This window comes from Hippoglossus stenolepis, chromosome 3 (assembly GCF_022539355.2).
Source record: "Hippoglossus stenolepis isolate QCI-W04-F060 chromosome 3, HSTE1.2, whole genome shotgun sequence".
Lineage (NCBI taxonomy): Eukaryota > Metazoa > Chordata > Actinopteri > Pleuronectiformes > Pleuronectidae > Hippoglossus > Hippoglossus stenolepis.
In genome coordinates, this window is record NC_061485.1 from 17,014,502 (window position 1) to 17,038,619 (window position 24,118).

Consider the following 24,118-nt stretch of genomic DNA (forward strand, 5'->3'; position numbering starts at 1 on the left):
TCATAGTTAAGAATTCTGTTATTAGTTCATAAATCTCTAAATAGACTTGCACCAGATTACTTATCAGAAATGCTTGTGGTGTACGAAGTGGGAGAGGCCCTCAGGTCCCCTGGTTATTTTTCTCTTAGCAGAACCACAACATTTAGTAATGCTGCTTCCAGCCATTATGCTCAGAGTTGCTGGAACAGTTCCAGATGATCTGAGAGCAGCTGAAAATACCGACATTTTTAAACATAAACCCAGCTATTAAGTCTTACTTTTATGCATTGTTTTATCATGGTTTTATTATTTATATTTATATTTCTTATCATAAATTTTTCTTATTCTATTTTCTAATTATATATTTCATTATCTTAACTTTCCTTTAGTGTGGTCCTCTCTCGTAATCTCAGATTGATTGATGGATACATGGAATATGGAGTCATAAATGCCAAAAGGATGACGGTGCAGTTTGCAGCTTAGACGAGGGACTTTTTAACAGGCTTCCACTAACTTGAGCCTCCCAGGGAAGCCGTGGGCCTTCATTAGTGAGACTTTGAACTCAGAGAGAGCCACTTACGTAACACAAACTATTTGACATACTTTCTGTGTGTGCACACACTGAGCTTCAGTAGAAGCCTACCTGACGCTTGCCCTGATTCTGGGGTAAATCCAGGATTAGTGTCCTTGTCAGGGCGTTTCATGTGATAACGTGTCACTCGGGGTAAAAGCCTTGACCAGGTTTGACCAGGAAAAAAAGAACAAGTCAACACCCGACTTGCTGCCTGTGTAACTCCCCCCCACACCTTTTTGTAAAGCACAGGACTAAAGTTGTAGTGTTTGTTGTCCATGAGGACTGGACACAGAGTGATTTCACAACTGTGTTGCTGTTAAAAAGATCAAGAGAAAACAGATTAGGTGAAAGAGAAAGAAAAAGGAAAATAGGGGCAGAATGTCAAGGATATAAAAAAAACGAGGGAATTGTGTTAAATGAAAAAGCAGAAGGGGAGCACTGGGGGTAAGTGAGGCCTCCTGCCCTCCCCTCCTTCCTTTCCTCCCAACTCGCCTCCCTCCGTCTCCTTCCCTCCCTCCAGTTCTCTCTCCCTCCCAATCCCTGTGGAGATCACATGACAGGTGCCACTTACATAACAGCCGCCTCTAAAAATACCTCAGCTGAAAGATTCATGAGGAGCGAGCGGGGAGAAGCAACACACACACACACACACACCACAAGTAATAGAAAGAAGGCAGCGGCCCAAAGCCATAAAAGTTCCTGTTTAAGCAGGCCAAAGGTTTGCTCGAGTCTCACGTGACGAAGTCTGTCACACAAAACAACTTCCAGAGAACAGTACATTTAGTTCTCACTCAGACTGTGAGCTCATTTTCAATTGTACAATTAACACCGACACACAAAATGGAATTTTAGTTTTGTCACTAAGTTAAGACAATGATTAACTATTGAAAAACTGCATAATTATTTCAAAGCACCATCTTTATCTTTCTGGAATGCACAACAAAATTTAAATACTGCAGTTGTTGTTCCTTCATTCATTGATGAATATCTTCTTATCCTAACAGATGATTTGAGAAGATGTACCACAGCCGTACGATGAATGTGGGCTTATAGTTTAGCACAAATTTGTTTACTCATTCATTTTTAATTTTGGATTATAAATAACTGATACATGCAAAGAAACTTGAAATTTGATTATTCACTTATTTGTTGGGTTGTTCTTGGTTTAATTCTGTGAATAAATGTAAAGTCATTGTTACCACAGCCAAGGAAGCAACAATGACTTCACATTTATTGTCATCGCAGTTTGTCTGTTTGTTAGTTAACTGGATTACACAAAAAACCTTGACTGATTTCTTTAACAAAGCAAGATAGGGCTTTAGCCTTAGCGAAGTTATGTGCCATTTGTGTTCCCTTCTAATTATTTAGTTGTTCCCTCCTTTTGATTACTAAGTACTCATTATCTGAGTCTGAGCAGACAGGTAGACATTAGGACTGAAAACTGAACCACTGAAAGAATAAACCAAAGTAACCAACAACAGTAAGAGATAATTGGGCGGCTGAACAGGTCACAGTTTGAAAAGTAGGGCATGATGTAGGACTTTGTTTTGATCACCTGATCTGTCATGAATGTACACATGTGTGTGGGTCCACGCAAGCTGAGTTTACGGGACTCATGAATCGCACAAGGCATTCCTGTGTTGTCTGTCTCAAATATGAGTTCCCGCTCCAAGGCGTGGGTGGACGTTAGTCTGTGTTTGTGTGTGTGAGGGTGTGTCCTGCTCCTAATCCTAGTCAGGCGATAACAAGTCAGGAGATCAGAGCATTGCGGTAATAAGGAGATCAGTGTGTCAGCGGCGAGGACTGGAAGAAGGATCGGTGTCAGCTCTTCAAAGTCTATCTGTCTGTGGGTGGTTGCACCATATCGCAGGTTGAAGTCCAGGTTAAGCCACGGTGCAACTTGTCTCACAGCATGAAGTGAATGTCTAATTCGCCTTCTTGCTCGCACTGTTTGTGTTTTTATATACCAGTGTCTGTATTAACTATTTGTACTGTATCAGTCGAGAAACGGATGTAAATAAGCATTAATGCTAACTCCGGCATATTTCCATTTTTCATTTTATGCTAATGTTCATTAATTTGCTCTGTCTGCATCAAATAAACAAATACATGAAATAAAATTCACTCTATTCACATTCATTTAACACATGCGACATTAGTACAATTGCATCGTCAAGCACTTAACCTTTGTCTGACCCCCGTTTCTAGGGTAGACTGAACACAGGAACAGTAGCACACACAAATATGCATGAAAGAATTCACAGTAGAAGGAGCTGTAAGAGAAACAGCCTCACCACAACTGTTACAACACAGCTCGTGAGAAACAAAACAGCAGCAACATAAACCAGTTGTTTTTGGTAAAAATGCCAAAAGTTATTTATTTACAAGAATTTTGAATACATTTTACGACAAAACAGGGTGAGGAAAGTGGGTGCTGCTTAAATAAAAAAAAAAATATATATATATATATAACCGACAGAGGACTCAATGAGTGACTGGAAATGTAAAGTGAGACTTTATAGTAATATTAGAAACAGGACGCGAGTGAAGGTCCAGGCCCAACACTTATTATTTTAAAGGCTGTTCTCACTCTCAGGTGTCGACTCGTGTGTGACTGACCTGCGTGCACCCCCTCCAGGGGGTAGAAGAAGCAAACCAGCAGGTTCATGAGCACAGCCAGGTTGAAGGAGACGTTACTCCACACCGACATGTTTCTGGAGCACCAGTACAGCACCTGCTGGGCTGGAGGGAGACGCACAGTGAGACATTACACATCTTTACCTCTACCTGCCATGGAGGTTATGTTCTCTCCTGTATCTGTTGGTGGGTTTGTTCATTTGTTTGAGGAAAGTTAACGGAGGGATGAAGAATGGGCAGTAGCCAGGGAAGAACCCATTCAATTATGGTGCAGATGTGGTAAAAGGAGCAGATCCAGGATTTTTTAAATAACTTTTAAAATTTAAAATGTTCTCCTTTCTAAACAGTGGGAGACATTTTTCAACATTTGTGTTCTCTGGAAATAATGGACATAGACTATGTTTACATGAACACCAATATTCTGATGACCTTATGTGTTGCTAATAGAATATTCCATTGATGTTTCAGCTTAATGTAGAATTTGACTGATAAAAAGTGTAAAAAAAGTTACAAGTTTTGCTAATACCAAGATAGAGGTATTTTTTTTCCGATTGCTTGCTTGACCAACAGTCTAAACAGCTAAAAGATATTAAATTAAAATCATACAAAATAAAGAAAAGCAGACATAATCTGGCTTTTAATTTATTATTTTCTGTTCCTCTGCTTAGAGGAACAGGAAAAAACACAAGACAGACTCAGGGACTTTTCTCTGTCCATTCACTCCTCTGACTGAGAGAAGAAAAATGGCTTTGTGTGGGTACTCAGTGTGTTTGTGTGTGAGCAAGTGTGTTCTCAGTTGTGATTCATATGGTAACTGTACAAATGTTTCACAGCCCAGAGAATGTGGAAAGCCCCTGTCTGCTTTTAGACAGTGGAGCATGCGCACACACACACACACACACACACACACACACACACACACACACACACACACACACACACACACACACACACACACACACACACACACACACACACACACACACACACACACACACACACACACACACACACGATGCCACAATTAGCTCTGCTGTCAAGTAGGGGATACGCATCATTCATTTTTGCATATCTGCTCGTCCTGCTGAGGTTTGCAAGTCTAGCCCAGAATGCACAGGCCACAGAGCAGGTGTTACTGGTAACATTAATAAAACCTCTGCTCAGATCAAGAGTCCGAGTACGACATGACTGTGTGACACTGACCCGGCCTGCAAAAATACCAGGACACTGACAATAAAACAGCTGAATGGAATTCAGCCATTGTTGTTTTTATTATTAACAAGTTTGCCATTCCTAGTGTGGCCTATTGAGAGAGAGGGGTTCACCTTTCATGTCACCAACTCACCGGCACACAACCACATTCACCTGCATGTGTTCGGACTGTAAGAGTGAAGCAGAACATCTAACAGTTAAAAAAAAAAGACACCCATGTAGTGCACACCATCAGATCAGCTGATCAGCTTGATAAAACAAGCAATTTTCTTGTGAGGGGGATTCTTTTACAGTTTTTTATCATAACATTTTTTAAGAAAACCCCCCCCCCCCGGTCTGCCTATTCAATAACTAAAATAAACTATTTCAATGGTCTGGATCCTGCATCACACTGGCGTGATAACATCAAAGTGTCTTGTGTGTTGACACAAGACACTTTGTGGCAGTGATTTGCTGGAAAAATACCAAATATTGGCAAGGTAAACATGGAGGAACAGAAAGGCATGCTACATGTTATGGTTCTGTTCTTCACAGCAATAGTTACCTTTGGACGGGTTGTAGCCCTTCTTGCCCTTCTCCTATCAGGTTTATAACCATTTCTATTGGCATGAGTGGCCCCTGTAATATCTGATAAAACTTTAAAAAAATATATCAGTAATGTGTATTCAAATGGTCCCATGCTACCTCCTGACCGTACCTCTGAGTTTCTTCTGCCAGTTCATCTCGTTGAAGAGGTCCTCTGCTCGCAGGAAGAAGTCGTTGATCTTGCTGCCCTGCTCGTCTCTCTCGGTGGTGTAGTAGATCCGCAGCTTTGACTCCGAGGTCAGGAACTCGCAGATGTTGGGCACGGGGAACACGATCTCCTCCATTGTTCGGTCCTGACGCACAATCTGAACGGAGGAACACACAGTCACCTCAAAAGTTCTCCAAGGAGCAAAAATGTGTTGACCCCTGCAGGCCCATATGGTCTTATTTACATGAAACATCTTCTTTTATGGATCATTCCTTTACTTTGTTTTACTTGGGATATTCTATTACAAAAGATGTTGATATTATGTGACAAGGGTTATATGACCTCTATCTGAGCCGTGTGTTTGGCGTAGAACTCCAAGGCCTCATCTCCCTCTCCACTGGCCCCTCCAGGCCTCAACATCATGGACAGCTCCTTGTTATGACGCGCCAACTGCATTAAGGACACAGCCAACAAGTGAACTTGTCACATAAAAAAACAACACATGGATGTGTTTCTCATCACATTGGAGCCGAGAACGGAGCTCTTCTTTCATTATTTTTCACGTTACATAATATTGTGTGTCATGCTGTGCATCAACATGCGGGTCTGCACAAAATGTTGCAGAGACGAGGAGCAGACCTGGTGAGCTAAAATGTAAATGTTGTGTCCAACATTTCTGGGGGAGGCGGCATCATGTTCCTCCTCTTCCTCGTTATCCTCCTCCTCCTTTGCATCCTCGAACTCCACCTCTCCCTGCAGATAGGCCTTCTTTATCACCTCCACCTACACACACACACACACACACACACACACACACACACACACACGGCCAAAGCTCAGAAGGTGCTGCACTGTAGATGTTAAAAGGAATGAAAAAAGAAAAGGTGAACGCCATCTTCTCACCAGCTCTTTGGGTCTCATGTTGTACAGGATCCTCTCAGCATTCTCACTGTCATGGCGGCTCTCCATGATGGCGAGCAGCAGCTTGGATGCGTTGTTCTGCGAAGAGAGAAGGGAGGCAGAGGAGAAGAGAGCTCTGAGATAAGAACTTCAGCTCTGCCAGTTTCTTCGTCCAAGGAAAACATCCAGAAACCCTGGTGCTTTAGGAAAATGCACTCGGCTGCTATTTGTCTTGGCAGAACTGCACAAACGCAAGCTCAGCTCAGACGCATGAATGTCCTGCTCTTACGCTTGTAGCCTGTTAGTCAATTTTCCATCCTGCTGTGAAGGGGAACTACAGCAATTTTGTGGTTTTTGGGGGGTTTGAGAACCCAGATTTAACCCATTATCAAAAAAGTTTAAGTTCCTTCCTCAACTCCACTTACACAAGGCCCAGCCAACTCACCTTGAGCTCCAGCACCAGGTCCATTCGCTTTTTCCCAAGTGGGTTGATGTCATTAAGGATCAGAGCGATGATGATATCAATACCATTCGACTCATGGGTGGCAATGCAATTCTGAATGAACAGGAGAATAGAAAGTGTATAAGAGAGGTGACTTAGTCTTGGATTTCACCTGTGGCATAGTCGCCCGTTTACCTGATTTTCATGGCAGGGGCCCTGGCAGTACTCTGTGAGGCTCTCCAGAGTTTGGTTGATCAGGGCCACGTTCTTCTCATTGATGTAGAGTCCCAGCAGCCCGAGGCCCCCAGTGGTGCTGCCACAGATACAGTCTAAGAACTGCAGAGTCTCGCACACAAGATTGTAGTTGTTCTTGTTGTTCTGACAGCGAAGGAAGTTCTGAGAAGATGAAAAGATTAGGGGTCGTATGAGTATGATAAGTCTGTATGGAGTGAACTAGATATAAGCTATGAGTAATCAACCTTCCAAAACCACATACAAACAAGTACAGAGCATTAAAGGAATAGTTTGCCTGAATAGCAATGGAGAGGCCGAGCCCAAGAGAAAATGAGCTGAGCCCGACCCAAACCCTACATGCGTTCTGTTTTGTCTGAACCTGACCCGAGCCTGATTTTTCATAAACTGAGGTCCTTCAGTCTTTTTACGAAAGTAGCCCAGGAGACCAAGAGATAAAGCTCAAATAATCAGATCATGATCAGCTGTCTGATTACAAAATGCACTATTGCATAATTTCCTTATCAAGTAAAACATCTGCAGGCATCACCCTTAGGTTTGCATAACACTCTAAATGCAGAAGGTTTCTCTCTGAAGTTGATCCTAGGTAACTGAAAGTCGCTCTTTCCAGGCTCAGTGAAACAGAGTAAACAGAGAACTGAGCAGGAGGCTATGTGAACACAAGCACTCAAGAAGTGAAGTTCTTACCTTCATGTCTCTATAAATAAAGACGTCAAGTCGGAGATGACCTCTCATGCAAAAGTTGATCAAGGAATTTGCATTTTGTTATAAAACTGACTAGAGCCTGCTGTGAAGAAGCTGGAGACTTTTTTCCACCTAAAAGTCTGAACCAATGTCCCAGTCTTTGTTACATTGTTTAAATTCGATCTGGTTAGTTTTGTGTCGCATTGTAATTTAGGGATCACACATGTAACTAGTCCAAATGCGCTAAATGTTCGTCCTCGTTGGAGGCGAACACTGCAAATCCTTCGAGTTGCTTCTGCTTCTAATTGTTCTTTAATTGTTTAATGCTCAACTTCCTGCAATTGGTCAGAAAGTCTGAACTATCCCAAAAAGTGTTTTCACGCTGCAAATCAACCGAACAGTGGTTCAGTTCGATCTGGACCAAGACCACCTCTTTTGGTCAGACTACATTTCAGTCCATTGGCCTGAGGCACCTTTCTCATCTGTTATTTCGGTTCGGATTAAACAGAAAAGTCAAAAGGGTCCGTACCAAACAAGGTAGCTGGGAAAGCGCCCCGAGTCATACATCATGTGTAAAATCATCTACAGCTCTTACATCTATCATCAGTCAGAGGAATACAGATCCTGTTGCAAACTGTGATCCACTCTAATGGGTGTTTATAAAACCAGCAGTGTGTGATGCTCAGTCTGTCCCACCTGCAGGTCACGGTTGTGATTCTCACACAGAAGCTGGAGGAAGCGAAGTATCGGCTGCATGATGACGATGACGAAGCTCATCTCTCCGTCGTCCTGGTTCTTGTCTCCTGTGCTGGGCTGGCCGTCTGCTGCGGTGAAGTGTTCATCGGCGTCGGCCTCACGCCGGTAAGAGGTGAAGGCCTTCTTGGTGGCGGACGAGGCCTCTATTAGCTGCTCTCTCACATCCTCCGTCATGACCACGCTGGAGTCTCTGGCTACACAGACATAAGCACCAAAGACAGACTGAGGACCCAGTGCAATCCATCATTACGTGCGATCCATAAATCCTCTGTCTGTTCTGCCTGAATCGCTTGCCTTAGAAATGTGTGCTGTTAACATCTTTATAAAGACAATACATTTGGTTGTGACAGGTGACCTCTCACCTTTTTTTCGAACGGGGACGTCTTTATCTTGAGTGTCATCGTCCCTCTTCCTGTTCCCCAGGTCGCTGGTATTTACCGACACTGTGGCTTTGATTTCCAGCTGGGCCAATTTCATACGATCGTAGAAAACCCGGAAGAACTTTTCTGACTTCTTGTCCTCTGTCAGGCGGCAAAAAAAGGAATGCTGGATACACAGGATGAGGAGAGAAAGGAGGGATTATCATTTATTTATTCTTTAAAGATATTTCTTGGCCATTTCACCTTTATTGACAGGACTGTTCAAGCATGAAATGGTGAGAGAGACTGGGCGACGACACGCAACAAAGGGCTGGGTCAGAACCAAACCTGCAGCCGCTGCAGGAGAACTTAGTCCTACGCATGTGAATGGAGAAATTTTATTGTCTGCAAAGCACAACAAACAGTATCACACTGGGATTGTAAAATGGCAAATCATGAAGGCAACCATGTGATGCTATAAGGCAATCACTTGAATAATCAATATACAGAATATTAGTCATCATTTCAAATCACTTTTCAAGCAAGACTCTCAGGTTGTAGCTTTTCAAATATTGAGAATTTGCTGCTTTCTATATTTTAAGTAATTAAGATTTTCATATTGTTGGTTTTTCGATAAAAAAACAAACATCACCCAGGTAAGTGGAAAACTATTTAGATTTTTCATTTTATACACAAAACAAGATAATATTTAATTTATGGCCTAGTGTTCAGCTCTAATACCAACATGCAACACGTCTGCCACATGTGCAAAGTAAGAACTTTATGTTCCCCTCCAAGTTTGTATTATGCAACTGATTACTTATTGAGTGCAGTAAGCTGAGGGTGAAACCAGGGAACATGAGGACATGGACTTGGCCTTAAATGGCCTAACTAATCCAGCTTCAAGATCTAGTTTTAAATTGTTCCTATGCTTATAAATTCTATAAAATCTTTACTCTGAATGTTCCCAGCCGACAGTAAAAACATTAATCGTCACCCGATATAAACAAATTGGTCTTGACTGGAGACACACAAACATTATATAACTATGGTGAAGCAAGTCTGGATTTACTGTGATGTGAGAGGCTTAAACGCTGCAGTTATGGCTGTGGATTGGGGTCATGAGGAATTAGAACATTTTCGAGCCCGCGAGCAAAATGCATACATGGTGTCCCGGCCCACAGGCCTGTTGTTGTGATTGTGTAAGAGCTGCTATCTGCTGCAGCCTATGGAAAGACTTTGACCAGCCGAGGCTGCCTCACCTCACAAAAAAATTACGGGAGAGGGAGAAGCCCGGCCTACTTACACAGATACAGAGAGACGGAGATGGCAGGGAGTGGACAGGGGAAAAAAATAGGGCTGTTAGACAGACAACAACGAGAGAGTAAGGGAGTAAACGGGAGAAAAGTGGAATGATTGAACGAGGTGAAACAAGAGTAAGAGATAGGGCGGGACAGATTTTTATCAGTCAGTATCTAGGTCACTTCTTTTTTGTTACATAACCATCTGTCTTTCCAGATTAGATGTAAAACTAGGCTACTAGAGGAAACAAATAAATGATAGTCACAAGGAAATTGTTTCGCAAAATGGACAAAAAAAGCCTTGTTTCTCCTGCTCAAAGGAGACTGTTTGCGGGTGTATTTTCCAAATGCTTTACATGGATTGGCATTTAGTGTCCAAGTACAGCTAAGTCTTTTCATTGAAAACAAAAAATCGTGACCAACCAATTAAGTTGTCAAAAACCAGAGGGAGAGAGAGCGTGCAGCATAACTCTGAGGCCATGTTTCTTCCACAGAGACAATGACATAACTGCACCCTGAAGCAGAATTCCAGAGCACTTGTGCCCTACCCCAGTCCTCCACCACTGAGCAGCAGCCCTCCTGCACGTACACACTCTGCCAACGCTCAGGGACGAGGAGATAGCGACGGCGAGGAGGGGCCGCCGCCGCGCAAGGCCATCAGGCAATAAACATCTTGATGACAGAGAGAAGAGGGCAAGGGAGAGAGGATTAGCTGCAACCGCTCTCACAACTCACAACTCACAACTCACGGAATGCCTGAGATGGGGAGGGAAGCGTAGGGGGTTAGCAATGGTCATGCCTGTCTGTGCTCACAGAAGTCAGTCCTGGAGCGAGGGCCCACAGGGAGGGAGGGAGGGAGCGCAGGAGGTGAGGCGTGAGGCCCAGGGCCAGGATAACACACGTCAATGAGACCAGAGCAAACAAAGAGAGGAGCTTTTCCCATCACACTCCCCCACCCTGTACCATTACATAACTTTCGTGCGCGCGCACACACACACACACACACGCACACATATACACACACACACACACACTTCACTTACAGTACTATCACATGAAAGCCAGAGAGTTCATACGGTCACACACCCACTGACTTTTTACACTCACAAAATTGGGTCAGCAATCTCCGGCATAGGCACATGCCAATTTGGAGAGGACACGCCCACATATCACACACATGCTCCGCAATACAGTATTCTCTCCCAAACTCTGAGTTTGCCAACTTTATTCTTATGTAACCACATCCATTTTCCAGAGCCTGTCCTTTTTAATAATGTCGTATCTCCCCTTTCTGGAATATCCCGGGGTTAGAGGTACTGCGCTCGGGTCTCAGCGTGCAGTCGAGCTCAGGGTGCAGGGCCTGGCAGGACCGAGCACCGTGCACCGACGGGTGTGATTCATCTCACGGATCAGAGTTAGCTGCAGCAGGTATTATATTTCACTGTGGTAGAGGTAAGTTGTGTGATTGATGGTGTGTGAAGGGGAATGCATCGGTCACGTTGGAGTTATTAATGATTTATTCCTGCAGGGAAAGTTTTCACTTGCAGCAGCAGACTGAACGTGTCATTATATTTTACAGCCCGTTTCTAAGAACTGAGCTGAGCGGAGTGGGTCGAGCGTGTCACTGAAACCAAGCCTGTATAGAAAGACGGAGCAGCACAGTGAAGAAAAAACACTGCAGCACACTTTCATTTTCTAGTTTCTTAAGAAATGTATGTACGGCTGCGTCTTACTGACAGTGAATCAGAGGCAAAACCCCAAACTTTCATGTCTAACCCTGTCGATGCCTCTGCAGTGTTTCGATGCTGCTCCTTACACACTCTGCTGCCGCATCAAGACACCATCTGTGTTTTGATAGCACTTGAAAAGCAAGGACGCGACTGGCACGATGAGGGATGACTTTACGGATGGCGTGTCAACATGGTGGTCAAGGAGAGAATGGAGTGATAGTAACAGCGGAGGAAGGAGGAGGGAGATGGGAGAGGAACAAGCATCTCACGGGCTCCCTGTAGTTTTGGGTAAACATAGAGCCCTGTCTGTATCCATGGAGACAAGCCCTGAGTGGAATGAGACGGGATGAGGTGGGGGCGGACAACACTGAAAAACAAGGTCATAGCGCTTTCCCTTCTCTTCTTCCGTTCTGCCACTTGGCATCAACAAAGGGATGTTATGCAACAGCTATTTATACCCTCGCTCCCTTTCCCTCTCACCCTCCCTCTCAGGCCGGGCAGCACCACATGCAAACCAAATGGAACTGCTGCTCTGCTCCGAGTCGTTTTTCCCCTCATCACTCTGCCTGCTCCTCTTTTCTCAGACCAGCCACTTCTCTTGCCATTTTTCCAACTGAATACGAATGCCGTTTTATTTTTTCTTTACAATACCAATTGATTGCTGCTGCAGCGCATGTGTTCCGGAGGCAAACAGGAGAGCACGCCACACGGTTGCACGCCAGATGGACGAGGAGTGAAAAGTCACAAGTCGCCATGTCACAACACAATTTACAGCTGTCTGAGGTCTTCCATAGAGAAAGGAATGTGACAGAGATGAAGGAGAGTGGTGACGGCTGAGCGGGCTGTAAATACACTGACTGTAAAATGTCTGAGTTCCTTGAACATGTATTGCTTTGCATGGCAGCACCGGCAGAGTGCATGCATACGTGTGTGAGGGAGTAAGTGTGCATGCAATCTTAAGTAATTCTGTGTGGTATGTGGTCATGAGTCAATAGTCAACTGTGTTACACGAGAACAAGATCAAACAGGTGCTCGGCTCCACATGACAAATAAAGACGCTGACAGAAGTCAACTCGTATTATTCCTGAGACAAGTAAAAGTGGTCAATCTGGTGTTTGGGAATGAAAGTCAAGCTAATTAAAAAGTACCAATAACAAAATGTGCAGATAACCGTGATGAAAGCCAGGATTTGCTCACACGCAAACAGGAATTCATATTTGAACACAAATATTTGTGCTATATGCTTAATTTCTAGCGCTGCATGCAGAGTAGAACCCTCACGGTTCCCGAAGAAACTTAAGAATGCTGGGGTTGAGAGGAGCTCCAGTTTCCCTTCAATCCCCTCTGTGTTCCCCGCCCTCTCTCCCCACTGCCCCAGTTCCGGAGGCCCAGCATGACCCAGTTTGGGCCGAGCGAGGGGAGCGGTAGAGAGGCTGGAATGTTTTGAAGGCTGAGACATTCCTCATTGTTCATTCACACAGGCCTTATGTAACTCGGGCTGACGATCACGTGACGTGGCTCTGCAGCAGCCGTGGGAAGCCAACGTATTACCACCACCACAGTGGCTTCCTAGCTGTAATCTGATTATGCAAGCTTCGTGCTTACACAACAACCTACAGACGGACGGATGGACGGACAGAAAGACGGAGGAGTTGACAGACAGAAGAGACGTGAAAAAGACAAGCAGAGAGAGGGAGAGACAGCTAGAGACAGCTAGAGACAGCTAGAGACAGACAGGTTAGTTAGCTATGGTTAAAGCAAAGAAGGAAATGGCATAAACTTGTGTTCGCTGATTCGCACCTAAAATAAGTGAAATACGTAAAAACATGTTTATAATAAATTGATCTCAGGACTGATGATATCATTAGCAGCTGCCCTTTGAGCCACATGATGCACTGGTAGATATGAGGGGAAGAAGAGCCGCCGTGGCTCACTGACCTATATACTGTAGATCCTCTAGTAATGAGAACCTGCATCCATGACACAGTGTGTTGTTTTCACTGATCATATTGGAGCAGATCGTCTACAGATTCTCTGACGGATAAGCTGACCCTCTATACAGATAACAGGCCATTCAATTAAAACACTGCAGATCAGTTGCAGTTTCCCTGGGAGAAATGTAGTCTTAACTGACCTGAATGGTGGTGTTTCCACCTTCCAGCAACGCTATGGCCAGGAGGATGCTTTCCTGGAAGACTCGGTCACTGGTGGTGTTCATGATGAGGTCAATAACCAGGTCAGACGCTCCTTCTTTGTCCAGGTGACACTGCACCTCCGCCAGGCTCATTTCAGCACGACTCAGGCCCCCGGGGCCCCCTAAGGCTGCATGACAGAGAAAAATCAGAACCCAGTATTTTAGGTTTATGACATAGATGAACACTTTTAAATATGTATTCCAGTCTTGGCAAATTTAATCAAAATCAAAATTGTTAAAAAAAAAGTTAAAAGTTAAGAAGAAGCCATTTTTTTAATAAAAAAAAAAAAATTGCATTAAACAAAGTAAACTGCAGATGATCGGTAATGACCATGTCCAAAAGAAAAATGACAGCAAGAAAAAACTTGAAATGGTTACTATCGCCTCTTCTTACAACATCCATGAATGCAGTCTTGTAAACTTTTCTATTTATCTGGACATTATAGAATTCTCTTATTTTAGAAAATAAAAATATATTATATTATAAATTTATGAAAACATAATATACAATATTATAATTCTGTTTTTAAATTGGGATACCTTCATTTAAATATCATTCCTTTCATTATTCAGAGCTAGACGTTCCCTGACTCAGGTTGACGTACTTTATTGTTACAATGATCCACTTAAACAGGCCACAGGCTCAGTGACTGTGACACTGAGCCCGTACTGGCCAGTTTAAATGTACACTTGCGTAATTCATTGTACACGACTTTGCCTGCACGTCCCCACGAGGCCCCAGCTTCTGGGTACATATGGAATTCTTAGCTCGGCTCTTGTTTCTGCAACAGGTGCAAGGGCTGTTTCCACAGGAAGTAGCAGCCTGTCACCTAGCAACAGTGAAAAGTGGATCACGCAGGGGAGGGGTACACTTCCTGTGGTCTGGACTTTTGCCAACATCTCGGTGCACATAGAAGAGAAGGTGACCTGAAGGAACAAGGGGGATTTTCTCTCTGTGTCTTTGATTTCAGAAGAAATACTGTTGTCTGAACATGACAACATCTGGGCCATTTAACTGTATAATATACATAATGAATACATTATGGTGTCACAGCCATGTTACAGTGAATGATAAAATACCACAATTTGTGCCGGAGCATACAGAAGTCATTCTGGTTACTAGGTCAGTACTAAATTGGCAGCACTAAATTTATATGCAACAACAAACAACCACGACTGGCACCAATATGTCCTGTATGATCTGATTAATGTGACATGATATATATGCTTCATACCAATATCTCAAACAGAGGCACGACCACTGCACAGATACGTTGCTTCAGTATTTTGACTGCAGATAGAAACACAATGACCATGTTATCAGGTAGTGATAAGCGTGTTGTGCTCTGCGTGCTCAAAGGGCAGCTCGCAGCACAACTCTGATAACCAGCTCAGGGCCAGACAGGACCCATCCTTATGTTACTTCATCTGAGAGGAACCTTGCTCTGCTGTGACTTCAGGGACAGTTTTCCCTTCCTCTTTAAGCCCTATGAGACAAATTGTGATTGTGAAAATGGAAATAAAATTTGATTGATTGATTGATTTTTTGACTAACCAAAAGTAAAGCATATGTAGACTTTGCCCCCCTGATAGTAGTTTTAGTCAGTACTGGCAACAGAGTCATGCCTCTCTCTGTCAGAGGCTGCTGGTTAATGTTTCTCTGAAGCATCAGCTCACACAGAGCTGCTGTTCTCATGGCCTTGGCTGAACCGGCTCAGCTGCACTTCCTGCTGTACAAAAATGAACGGCAAACTTCTGTGATCCGTGTCGGAGATGCGCAACAACTGTCACGCTGTCCCACCTGATTGGCTTTTGCCCGGTCCTACCGGACTGAGGGGGCCATTTGCGAATGACGTCAGGCTGTCCCTCCGCCCACCACTCTGATGGAAGTTGCCATAGTAACGGTTCACCAGAATCTGTCTCAGCGCTTCGCCCTAAGAGAGGAGAAGAAATGGAGGGATGTAATGACGTTATGTCAGCAACGGGGAGAGAGGGGTTGTTGTATAACAGGGAGACATTCATCCTCAGTGATACACTGCGTATTTTAGATTTCTTTAAAGACACTTAAACACCCCCTGACCTCACACAATGACAGCCTGCCATCACGGCAACGCTCTGTAATCCACAGGCATGGAGCGAGAACGCATAAACTTTTCAATTTAAATATTTAATTTAAAGACTTCCTTAATTTCTATGCATTAAAAAGCGTAAACTGAAGTATACGTCATTTAACACCCACGCAACCGCTGTTATCACCAGCAGCAGTGACTCTGTGCAGTGACAATGTGAGGTCCTGGTTTTCACTTAGACAGACCTGGGGCCGGCCCTCCCACACTGTGACTCATCCACTGTCGAGCAGTCAGCAGCACGACTTTGACGTTGTTATGGCAACCGCAGCCCATAGCTACCTGAAAGACCTCCCATGGGATACAGGGAAAGAAATGAAAGAGAATGGGGTTTTTTTTGTGTGCGTGCGTGCGTGTGTGTTTTTTTGCGTTATTATGTGAAAATCATTGTCAACTGTGGGTGGTCCTTGATAGACGACAGTGGCATTAGGTTAGCTCTGCTGCCATTGTTATGCTCTGGAGGTCAGGATTATTTTAAGCGGGAGGTGTTAAGAACATTATTCTCATCTTTTATTGGCAGAATCAACGGAGAGTAACAGCATGGCACGATCAGCTGTAGTCACAAGACGACCCCCTGGTCTCATTGCTCTTTTTCTGAGTCATAAGCCGAACCTTCGTGCTCTCCTGTCTGGACGTTATCTAAACTGTCCTCACAAGACCCACACATTTCATCAACACCTAAATAGTTGCAGAACATACCTGCTTCCAAAATACTTCTCTTCTATTGAAGATAATTATATATTGATCATCTGTGATCAATATTGTTACTGTGGAATATATATATGAGAGCCTGTCTCTTTAATAGAACCACCTGAGGCTGGTAATGTCGTTGCATTGCCATAAACTCCATTGGAGAAAAAATGCGAGAAAATATATCCTGAAAGTTATGTCATGCATTGTTAAGTTAGGACTGTGTGTGTGTGTGTGTGTGTCTGACTGTTTGGGATTGAGAGTCGAGTGGTTTGATCTTACTGCACTCGAAGCAGTGAAGAGTGATCAGAAACACAAACAGCAGGGAGAGAAAGTACATTTGGTGCATTTTGTTAGTTTGAATCTTAATATCTCAACGTGAACCTCTATAGAAGTGGAGTTACAATAAGCCGCCATGCTGTTGTAAGTACCTACCCGCTTCTGATCCTCCAACAGCTTCTCCGGCTGGTTCTGATCCAGCTGCTGGGTGCAGTGAGGCATGTGAGCGCAGCCGTCCAACAGATACAAACACAGGGTTAGTATTCATGCAGCACAGAAAGGGCAGTTCTCAGGTTAATAACCGCATCTTGTATCGACTCAGCAGTTTACAGTGGCCATGCAAAAGGAATTTCCTGAAGGTGAGTTGTCATGCAGTCACTGCCATGTTTAGAAACTAAGGAAATATGATGGTTGTGGAGGGATAAAGAGAGTAGAGACAGGGGATGTGCACAGTGTGGACTATTAATACTAATAATAAAATGTTAAAAGACATGTCCAGTGTGAGTGGATCTTTTGATAATTTTCTGAATTCCCTTAAACACACTATAAAAGGTTGTATTTCATTATGATATAATCTTTTTGCTCTTCATTTCAATATAATTTCAATTATCAAGTTGTTCTTTTAAAGGAGTAGTTAGACATCTTGGGAACGAGGCTGATTTGTTTTCTTGCTAAGAGTATAAAAAGACATTGATATACATAGACTGTATATAAAGATGGACGACATGACAGCTCTCTCAAAGTGAAGCCATGACCTTGACCTTTGACCACCCAGTGCTAGTCAGGTCATCTTTGAGTCCAAGTGAATGTTTGTGCCAAATGTAATGAAGTTCCCTTTGGCTGTTCATGATATATCACGATCACAGGAGTATAGGAGGTGGAGATGGACTGGGACTGAGTAAAAAAACACAGACGTCAAGTGGGACACTTTCTACTCGTGGTTTGGCTTTTTAAGCTAATGTACTTAGCTGGTTCTTGCTGTTCTGGGTTTGTACCGTCATAGTTGAATGCACTTATTGTAAGTTGCAGAGGATAAAAGCGTCAGCTAAATGAAATGTAATGTAATGTACTTCTCTTAGCATGAGTGAGACTAGAACAACGGTCAGTCTCATTTGCTTTTTTCATTGCAGACAATTGCAGGAAATCCCCATGTTTTTGCGATACAATTTCGACTGAGAGCTTTCTTTCAACTGAAAATTGTATTAAATAAAACTATAATGTAAAGTGACCTGTGACATGTGTAAGACACAGAAGATCAAATTCCTCACAATCCTCTTTGGAGAGAAATAAACACAGATTTTTCTTCTGTATTAATCACCACATTAGAAACACAAAATAAAAACATAACAGAAACCAACAGATATACTGCCAGTGGTTATATAGCTTCACACAATTATATACATATATATATATATATAAAACCATAAAACGTAAATCACACTGGAGCTGTCATTTAAAGTCAGGGATGAATAATATGAGCGGTTCACACTTTGAACAACAAGATGAAACGCATACAAATCACATTTGTGTCCCAAGTAGCTTTTTACGGTAAAAACAAAAAAAAATTGTTATGTAAAAGACACTCAAGGAGGGGCAGGAGTTGGGAGGGGAGAGGGGTGATGGGGTTAGAGTTACATAATCACCCCAAAAGGAACCAGGCCAGTAAACCAGTGACCCAGAGCTGTTTACAGTGGCCATCTGTCACCAAACACACTGAGGGCAAGAGAGGGAGAGCAACTGAAATACAGTGAGGGAGAGAGAGGAAAAAAACACACACACACACACACACACACACACACACACACACACACACACACACACACACACACACACACACACACACACACACACACACACACACACACACACACACACACACACACACACACACACACACAGTTGGACTAAGATCAAGATCCTTTAAGTCTGTCCTACACAATAGAAGCTTAGTTACAACCTCCATCAAAGAATAGAGTATCAGTAGCTTCATGTAAAGGGTTAGGGGTTAGGGTTAGAAGAAAGAGAAAGTGACAGACCGACAGATGTGAAAGAAGAAAACAGAAAACAGAAAATATACTCATACAAATACTTGGTGGTACACAAAGTGCAAATGATGTCATTTCACTTTATTATTTAAAGGCTACACCATGTCTGCCACAGCTCACGTGCACTTGTTTACTTTATGATTATCCGTGTATTGTTCCTATTACTTGTGATTTTTAAGATATATTTCAAACTCACTTTTGAGAAATTGTAGACAACACAGTGAGACAGAGTTCAGGAAAAGGTCAGGGTGGGGGGTGGGGGGTTGGGGTGAGCAGCATCTTGCACTAGTCTGTGGATACTGCCTCACCGTCGCCACAACAGACCGAGAGACCGCAGAGACATGCTGCTGATGATCAGTGAAGATATGTGCAGTCATTCGCCCCCACGTCTGACCACAGACACCACGGAGCAACCCATCACAACCCATCACAACTGCCACATCCGCCCTGAACACAGCGCATTCCACCAAACTGGAAACTCCCGGGGGCAAACCCCTGATCTCACATCTCTTGCTTCGACAATAGAGGAAATGAATGTGCGCACACATGCACATAGAGTTCATTCTACTCCATGTTTCGGGTGTTTTTTTAGAGTGAGTAAATAAACATGTCTTCACAGACTGAAACTCAGTCATGTTGGCGGTGAATGCCCTTTAACCACTCGCCAGAAAAGCAGACGAACTGTAAAATCAATCCTGTCTTGACCAGATATGAGGGTGGGAGAAAATGTGTGGAAGAAATAACATTTTAAAAAAAGAACCAGATGCTGATCTTGAAATCTAACAGTCGAGAGGAATATCTTTTTCTTCCTCATTCGTCCACTCAGAGAGTTGCCAAGTGAACAAACAGGGAGGTAAGAGGGATGACTTTTTCCATCACGGAGGGCTTGCATAACTGCTTAGACCAGACCACACGCACACGAGACGCCAGGTATAAGAGAGGAGAGCCTGAGAGCAAAACGCTTTGTATCCTGAACTGCTCTGGCTCTTACATAACTCTGATCAACAAAAAGCCGCGAATCTGGCCGATAATTAACAATGACATTTAGCGGAGCACACGTCAGGGAAGGTCAAAATACACCTCATGCTGTAAAGCTGCCTCGCCTGTTGTGCAGAACATTACAGAATAAAATCGCACCTCTTGTGACCCTTATAAGTTATTCTGCTGCGCTCCAAGTTCAGCAGAGGACACAAGAGCCTCTAGACTATCAAACCATAACTAACACTCACAGACAACTTGATTAAGTTTACACAGGGCTGACGTGTGCATGTGCGTGTTTGCATCCAGGTGAGAAATAATGGGTGAGTGGAAGTGGTGAGTATTTGTCGTGCAGCCAGTTGACGGATTGTGTCACAATGTTTTAATGGGGCCTAAAAGGGAGACAAAGAGAGAGAGAGGACAACAAATACGAAGATTGGCACACGGTGGCGAGGAGCAGGTTTCCCCTCGAGCGCCACTCTTACATCAGAGCTGCTTTTCGTGTGTGGACGGACAGAGATACAACACTTAACAGGTGCGTGCAGGGATCATGTCTCTCTCACGCGCTCATGCAAATAGCCCCTCACCACACACACACACAGACAGACACACACACAGCAGTGTGGGTAAACAGCTCCTCTACACACTGCGCTCAACAATTTTATTGGCAATTATGGCTGAAGGTCACACATCAGCGGAGGGGCTGAGTTCCAGGAAAAAAAAGCCTGGTTCTTATGTAACCTCAGCCCAGAATTGGCAGGGGCCCAGGAATCGTGCAGTTTGCAGGGAAGGGAAACTAGGACACAGCCTCAATGACTGCCACAGCCCCACACCTTCATTTTAAATTCTCCAACACACAGGCAGCCCACACACAGCCACAGTGCCCCCTATTGGTGTCGAAAGGAGATACAGGGGAAACACCCTTGGAAAAAAGCTGCACATTGCCAGACACACTATAAAACCTGCATGAGAGAACAAAGGCGATTTTATGGCTTTATTATCTTGATGTTTTTTTTTTATGAAACCATGCATAAATATGGAACACTGACTTGTGAATCATTGAAATTGTGATTGCTACTTTCTGATATGTGTATTTCTTTGGTTATTACATTCTCTCCTTCATCCTGCTGCAACCAAGTCTTATTTTATTTAAAACAAATGATCTATGTCCCCTGATCAGTGCTGCACAGACCTTTTTATTTTATGTGGCTCTTATTATTTAGAATTTCTTTTCCGATGAATATCAGCCTCTGCTTGTTGCATCTTTTCAGATCTGGGATCTGTTTTAATGCAGCTTGTGAGCGTTAAACAAAATGTGAAATCGATTTCTGACCGGAATAAATGTTAATGTACGTCCCAACGTGACTTTTACTTGATCTGCTGAACACAGAAGTAGGGCATGTAAATATCCGGCGTGAGGACAGCGAGCAGACACACGCAGCACTGGCAGCCGGCCCAGCCTGCGAGTGACTCACCTTGGAACTTGGAAAACCACAACTCTGTAGAGCAATATGTAGTAAAGCCACAGCACCAGCACACACACCCCCCTCTATCTCCTTGTCTCTCTGCCTCTTACCATTTTTAATTCATCCACACTGCCTGTTTTACAGCAGACAGTGCAGCAGGTGCGGAAGGAAGAACCAGCCTACTACTACTTGTTACCAGCTGTGCCTAGAGCCCCTGCTAACTACAACACGAGGCCACGGCAGCTGCTACAACACGAGACAGATACTAGTGCAGCTACTAGTGTTACGCAGACACAACAGACAGGAGCTCAAGGGAACAAGGGCATTAATACAAGAAAAGGAGAAACAACCTTAGGCAAATCCATCTCATCATCAAAGGCCCTGAGCTGAAAGAGAACAGAGGGTTTAGAGGGTTAGATCACTTCACAAGGAGGAAGATTCAGTATGTAAGTTCAGTGAGTTCCGCCTGTGGATCTACTTATTTATTTCCAGAGTTAAGTATAAATAGGACTTATGAACGGAGTGAGCAGAGTTAGTGCAGTCTCATACAGTAGTGACTGTGGCTGGAAGCATCTCAAAGAAGTGACTGCAGAGGAGAAAGTGAATGTATCTATATGTGCCTGTGCCTGTGCGTGCCTGTGCGTGTGCGTGTGCGTGTACTTGTTTTTGTCCTTTCCAGTGTAAACACTAACCCTGAACAGTTGACCTCATGGGGACCAAAGCCCAGTCCTACTGAGGCCAAACATATTTTCTGTTGTGCTGGTTAAAGATAGGGTTGGTAATTTGTTTCTGAAACACTTCTTATCTTATTTGTTGAAATCCTCTTCACGTCCTGATAGCCCGATAAAGTGTAGCCTGCTCTTGCTAGCTTTTCCAGGATTACCAACCCTAGCTTTAAGGTTAGGCATGACTTAGTTAGGGATAAGGTTTTGCTGAGGCTGTCCACAATGAATGGAAGTGTATGCAAAGTCCTAATATGGTTAGCTGCACAAACATGTGTGTGTGTGTGTGTGTGTGTGTGTGTGTGTGTGTGTGTGTGTGTGTGTGTGTGTGTGTGTGTGTGTGTGTGTGTGTGTGTGTGTGTGTGTGTGTGTGTGTTGCTAGCTCCTATAAAACGACATATAAAAATGTGTGTCATCCCACTGGAGAAATACCGTGATGTCTGCACTTGGCAGCTCCTCCTACCTTCTCTCCATAACCTCGGTCTTTAGTCATCATCTCTCGCAGCGTCTGCAGAACTTTGATGCACAGTCGCTCCTCGTTTTCCTCCAGCAGCTGCTTGGTATGTTTGATCAGCCTGCGCAAGCACATTAGTTCATTAGGCCTCATTTCTAGGTACATTTACATACAATCATGGACATATTTGTATCCCTTACTTGCATATGAAACCCCCGCTCTCACACTTCTTGCGCGAGTCTGTGTTTTCGGGGAAGAGCAGCTCAGGCCTGTGAAGCACGTCCACCAGAACCGACAACTCAGCCTGGACCAGCGGACGCAGACGGTCCTCCAGAGCCGACACAATGTCCTAGAGCGCAGGCGAAGAAACACACTTAATGCTTGCATGAATGTTAAAATCGTGCATGATGCACAAACACACATATGCATACTGTACCTGCAGCCTCTCGATAATGTTCCTGTAGTCCCGTGAGGCCGTCACCACAGAGTCTCTGCGTGTGGCGTTGCGAGCAGAGAGTCTCCAGCTCATGGCGGTCTTCTGCACGATGTTGTTGGACTTGACAAACAGATTGTTCACTTGATTGTCCAGGTCCACTGGGATGGCTATAGCTCTGCCTTTCGCTGTAGGTACACACACATACGCACACAGGGATTCAGGCTAGTATGTGCTTGTGAGATTTTTAGAAGTTGCGTTTGGGTAGTGTCTTGTTCTTACCAACATCAGAGAGCACCTTTATACAGTTCTCCACAGAGCCCTTCTGGACCGGGACCAGCCAGTTACAGTGGTAGATCCTGAACACAGCCTGCAACAGCTGCACAAAGACTGGCTGCCTGGTCTGAGAGGACGATAAAAGAAAAGGCAGAGGGGATGTCGATTATTTTATATTTTTTTAACATTATCATTATTATTATTTATCATTACATTTATCTGACTGGAAGTAACTTCTCTAGTCATGAAAGACAGAAACTGTCCCGTGAGGAAATGAAAGATCTGTCATCGACAGCACCTGCAGGCGGGACTGTAGGCTTTTTGTTTTCGTAGTACTTACAGACACAAATCTGTGTGTGTGTGAGAGAGTGTGTGTGTGTGTGCGCATGTGTGTGATACAGGTGACAGCACCTGCAGTGTGAGATCAGCATACTGACACAGTGGTGCTTTGTTACTTTTTTACAGAGACCCACCAATCCCCAAGCAAACATGTGCCCAAATCCAGCCCAGTGAAGAATCTGTAACACCATGCTGGATTAAATCTCAATAAATACCTGAAATATTTTTCCCACCAGAGATGCCTCCAGCAGAGGAAACAAGCAGTGAGAAAATTAAACATGCACAGGAAATAATCAATACGCTTCATGCACATACTTCCAAAAACATTCCGATGCATTTCAGAGACAAAACATGCTTCTGTAGTGAGTGACAGCATAATTACTGTTAGAGAAAATGATAGATTATATTACCAGAGCACTGAAAATACTTTACATAAGCAAACGTCTAGAAGTTTGCTTATGTAACAAAAGGGGGAATTTTTATGCATCGACAAAAGGAGCCAACAATCATAATCAACTACAGGACTTTGTAAAATGTTAGTAGCTCTATTACTGGAA

At 43.7% G+C, this 24,118-nt stretch overlaps 1 protein-coding gene across 4 annotated transcripts in view; it reads right to left on the reverse strand.

Moving 5' to 3' along the window:
• Window positions 1-24,118, reverse strand: part of LOC118105042 (inositol 1,4,5-trisphosphate receptor type 1) — a 66,824-nt gene that overhangs the window by 12,639 nt on the left and 30,067 nt on the right. The window contains exons 35-52 of one of the 4 annotated variants that reach the window (XM_047339391.1): window positions 23,777-23,803; window positions 23,229-23,349; window positions 22,950-23,134; window positions 22,714-22,862; window positions 22,523-22,634; window positions 21,688-21,723; window positions 17,005-17,049; window positions 15,555-15,687; window positions 13,694-13,881; window positions 8,532-8,715; window positions 8,110-8,363; window positions 6,673-6,873; window positions 6,481-6,591; window positions 6,039-6,134; window positions 5,775-5,918; window positions 5,478-5,585; window positions 5,100-5,292; window positions 3,173-3,295 (exon numbers count right to left, since the gene is read on the reverse strand). In XM_047339391.1, coding sequence (XP_047195347.1) covers window positions 3,173-3,295; window positions 5,100-5,292; window positions 5,478-5,585; window positions 5,775-5,918; window positions 6,039-6,134; window positions 6,481-6,591; window positions 6,673-6,873; window positions 8,110-8,363; window positions 8,532-8,715; window positions 13,694-13,881; window positions 15,555-15,687; window positions 17,005-17,049; window positions 21,688-21,723; window positions 22,523-22,634; window positions 22,714-22,862; window positions 22,950-23,134; window positions 23,229-23,349; window positions 23,777-23,803 — 2,410 coding nt within the window. Of the gene's footprint in view, window positions 1-3,172; window positions 3,296-5,099; window positions 5,293-5,477; window positions 5,586-5,774; window positions 5,919-6,038; window positions 6,135-6,480; window positions 6,592-6,672; window positions 6,874-8,109; window positions 8,364-8,531; window positions 8,716-13,693; window positions 13,882-15,554; window positions 15,688-17,004; window positions 17,053-21,687; window positions 21,724-22,522; window positions 22,635-22,713; window positions 22,863-22,949; window positions 23,135-23,228; window positions 23,350-23,776; window positions 23,804-24,118 lie in introns of all 4 variants that reach the window. The other 3 variants (XM_047339390.1, XM_047339393.1, XM_047339392.1) reach the window with 3 other exon arrangements.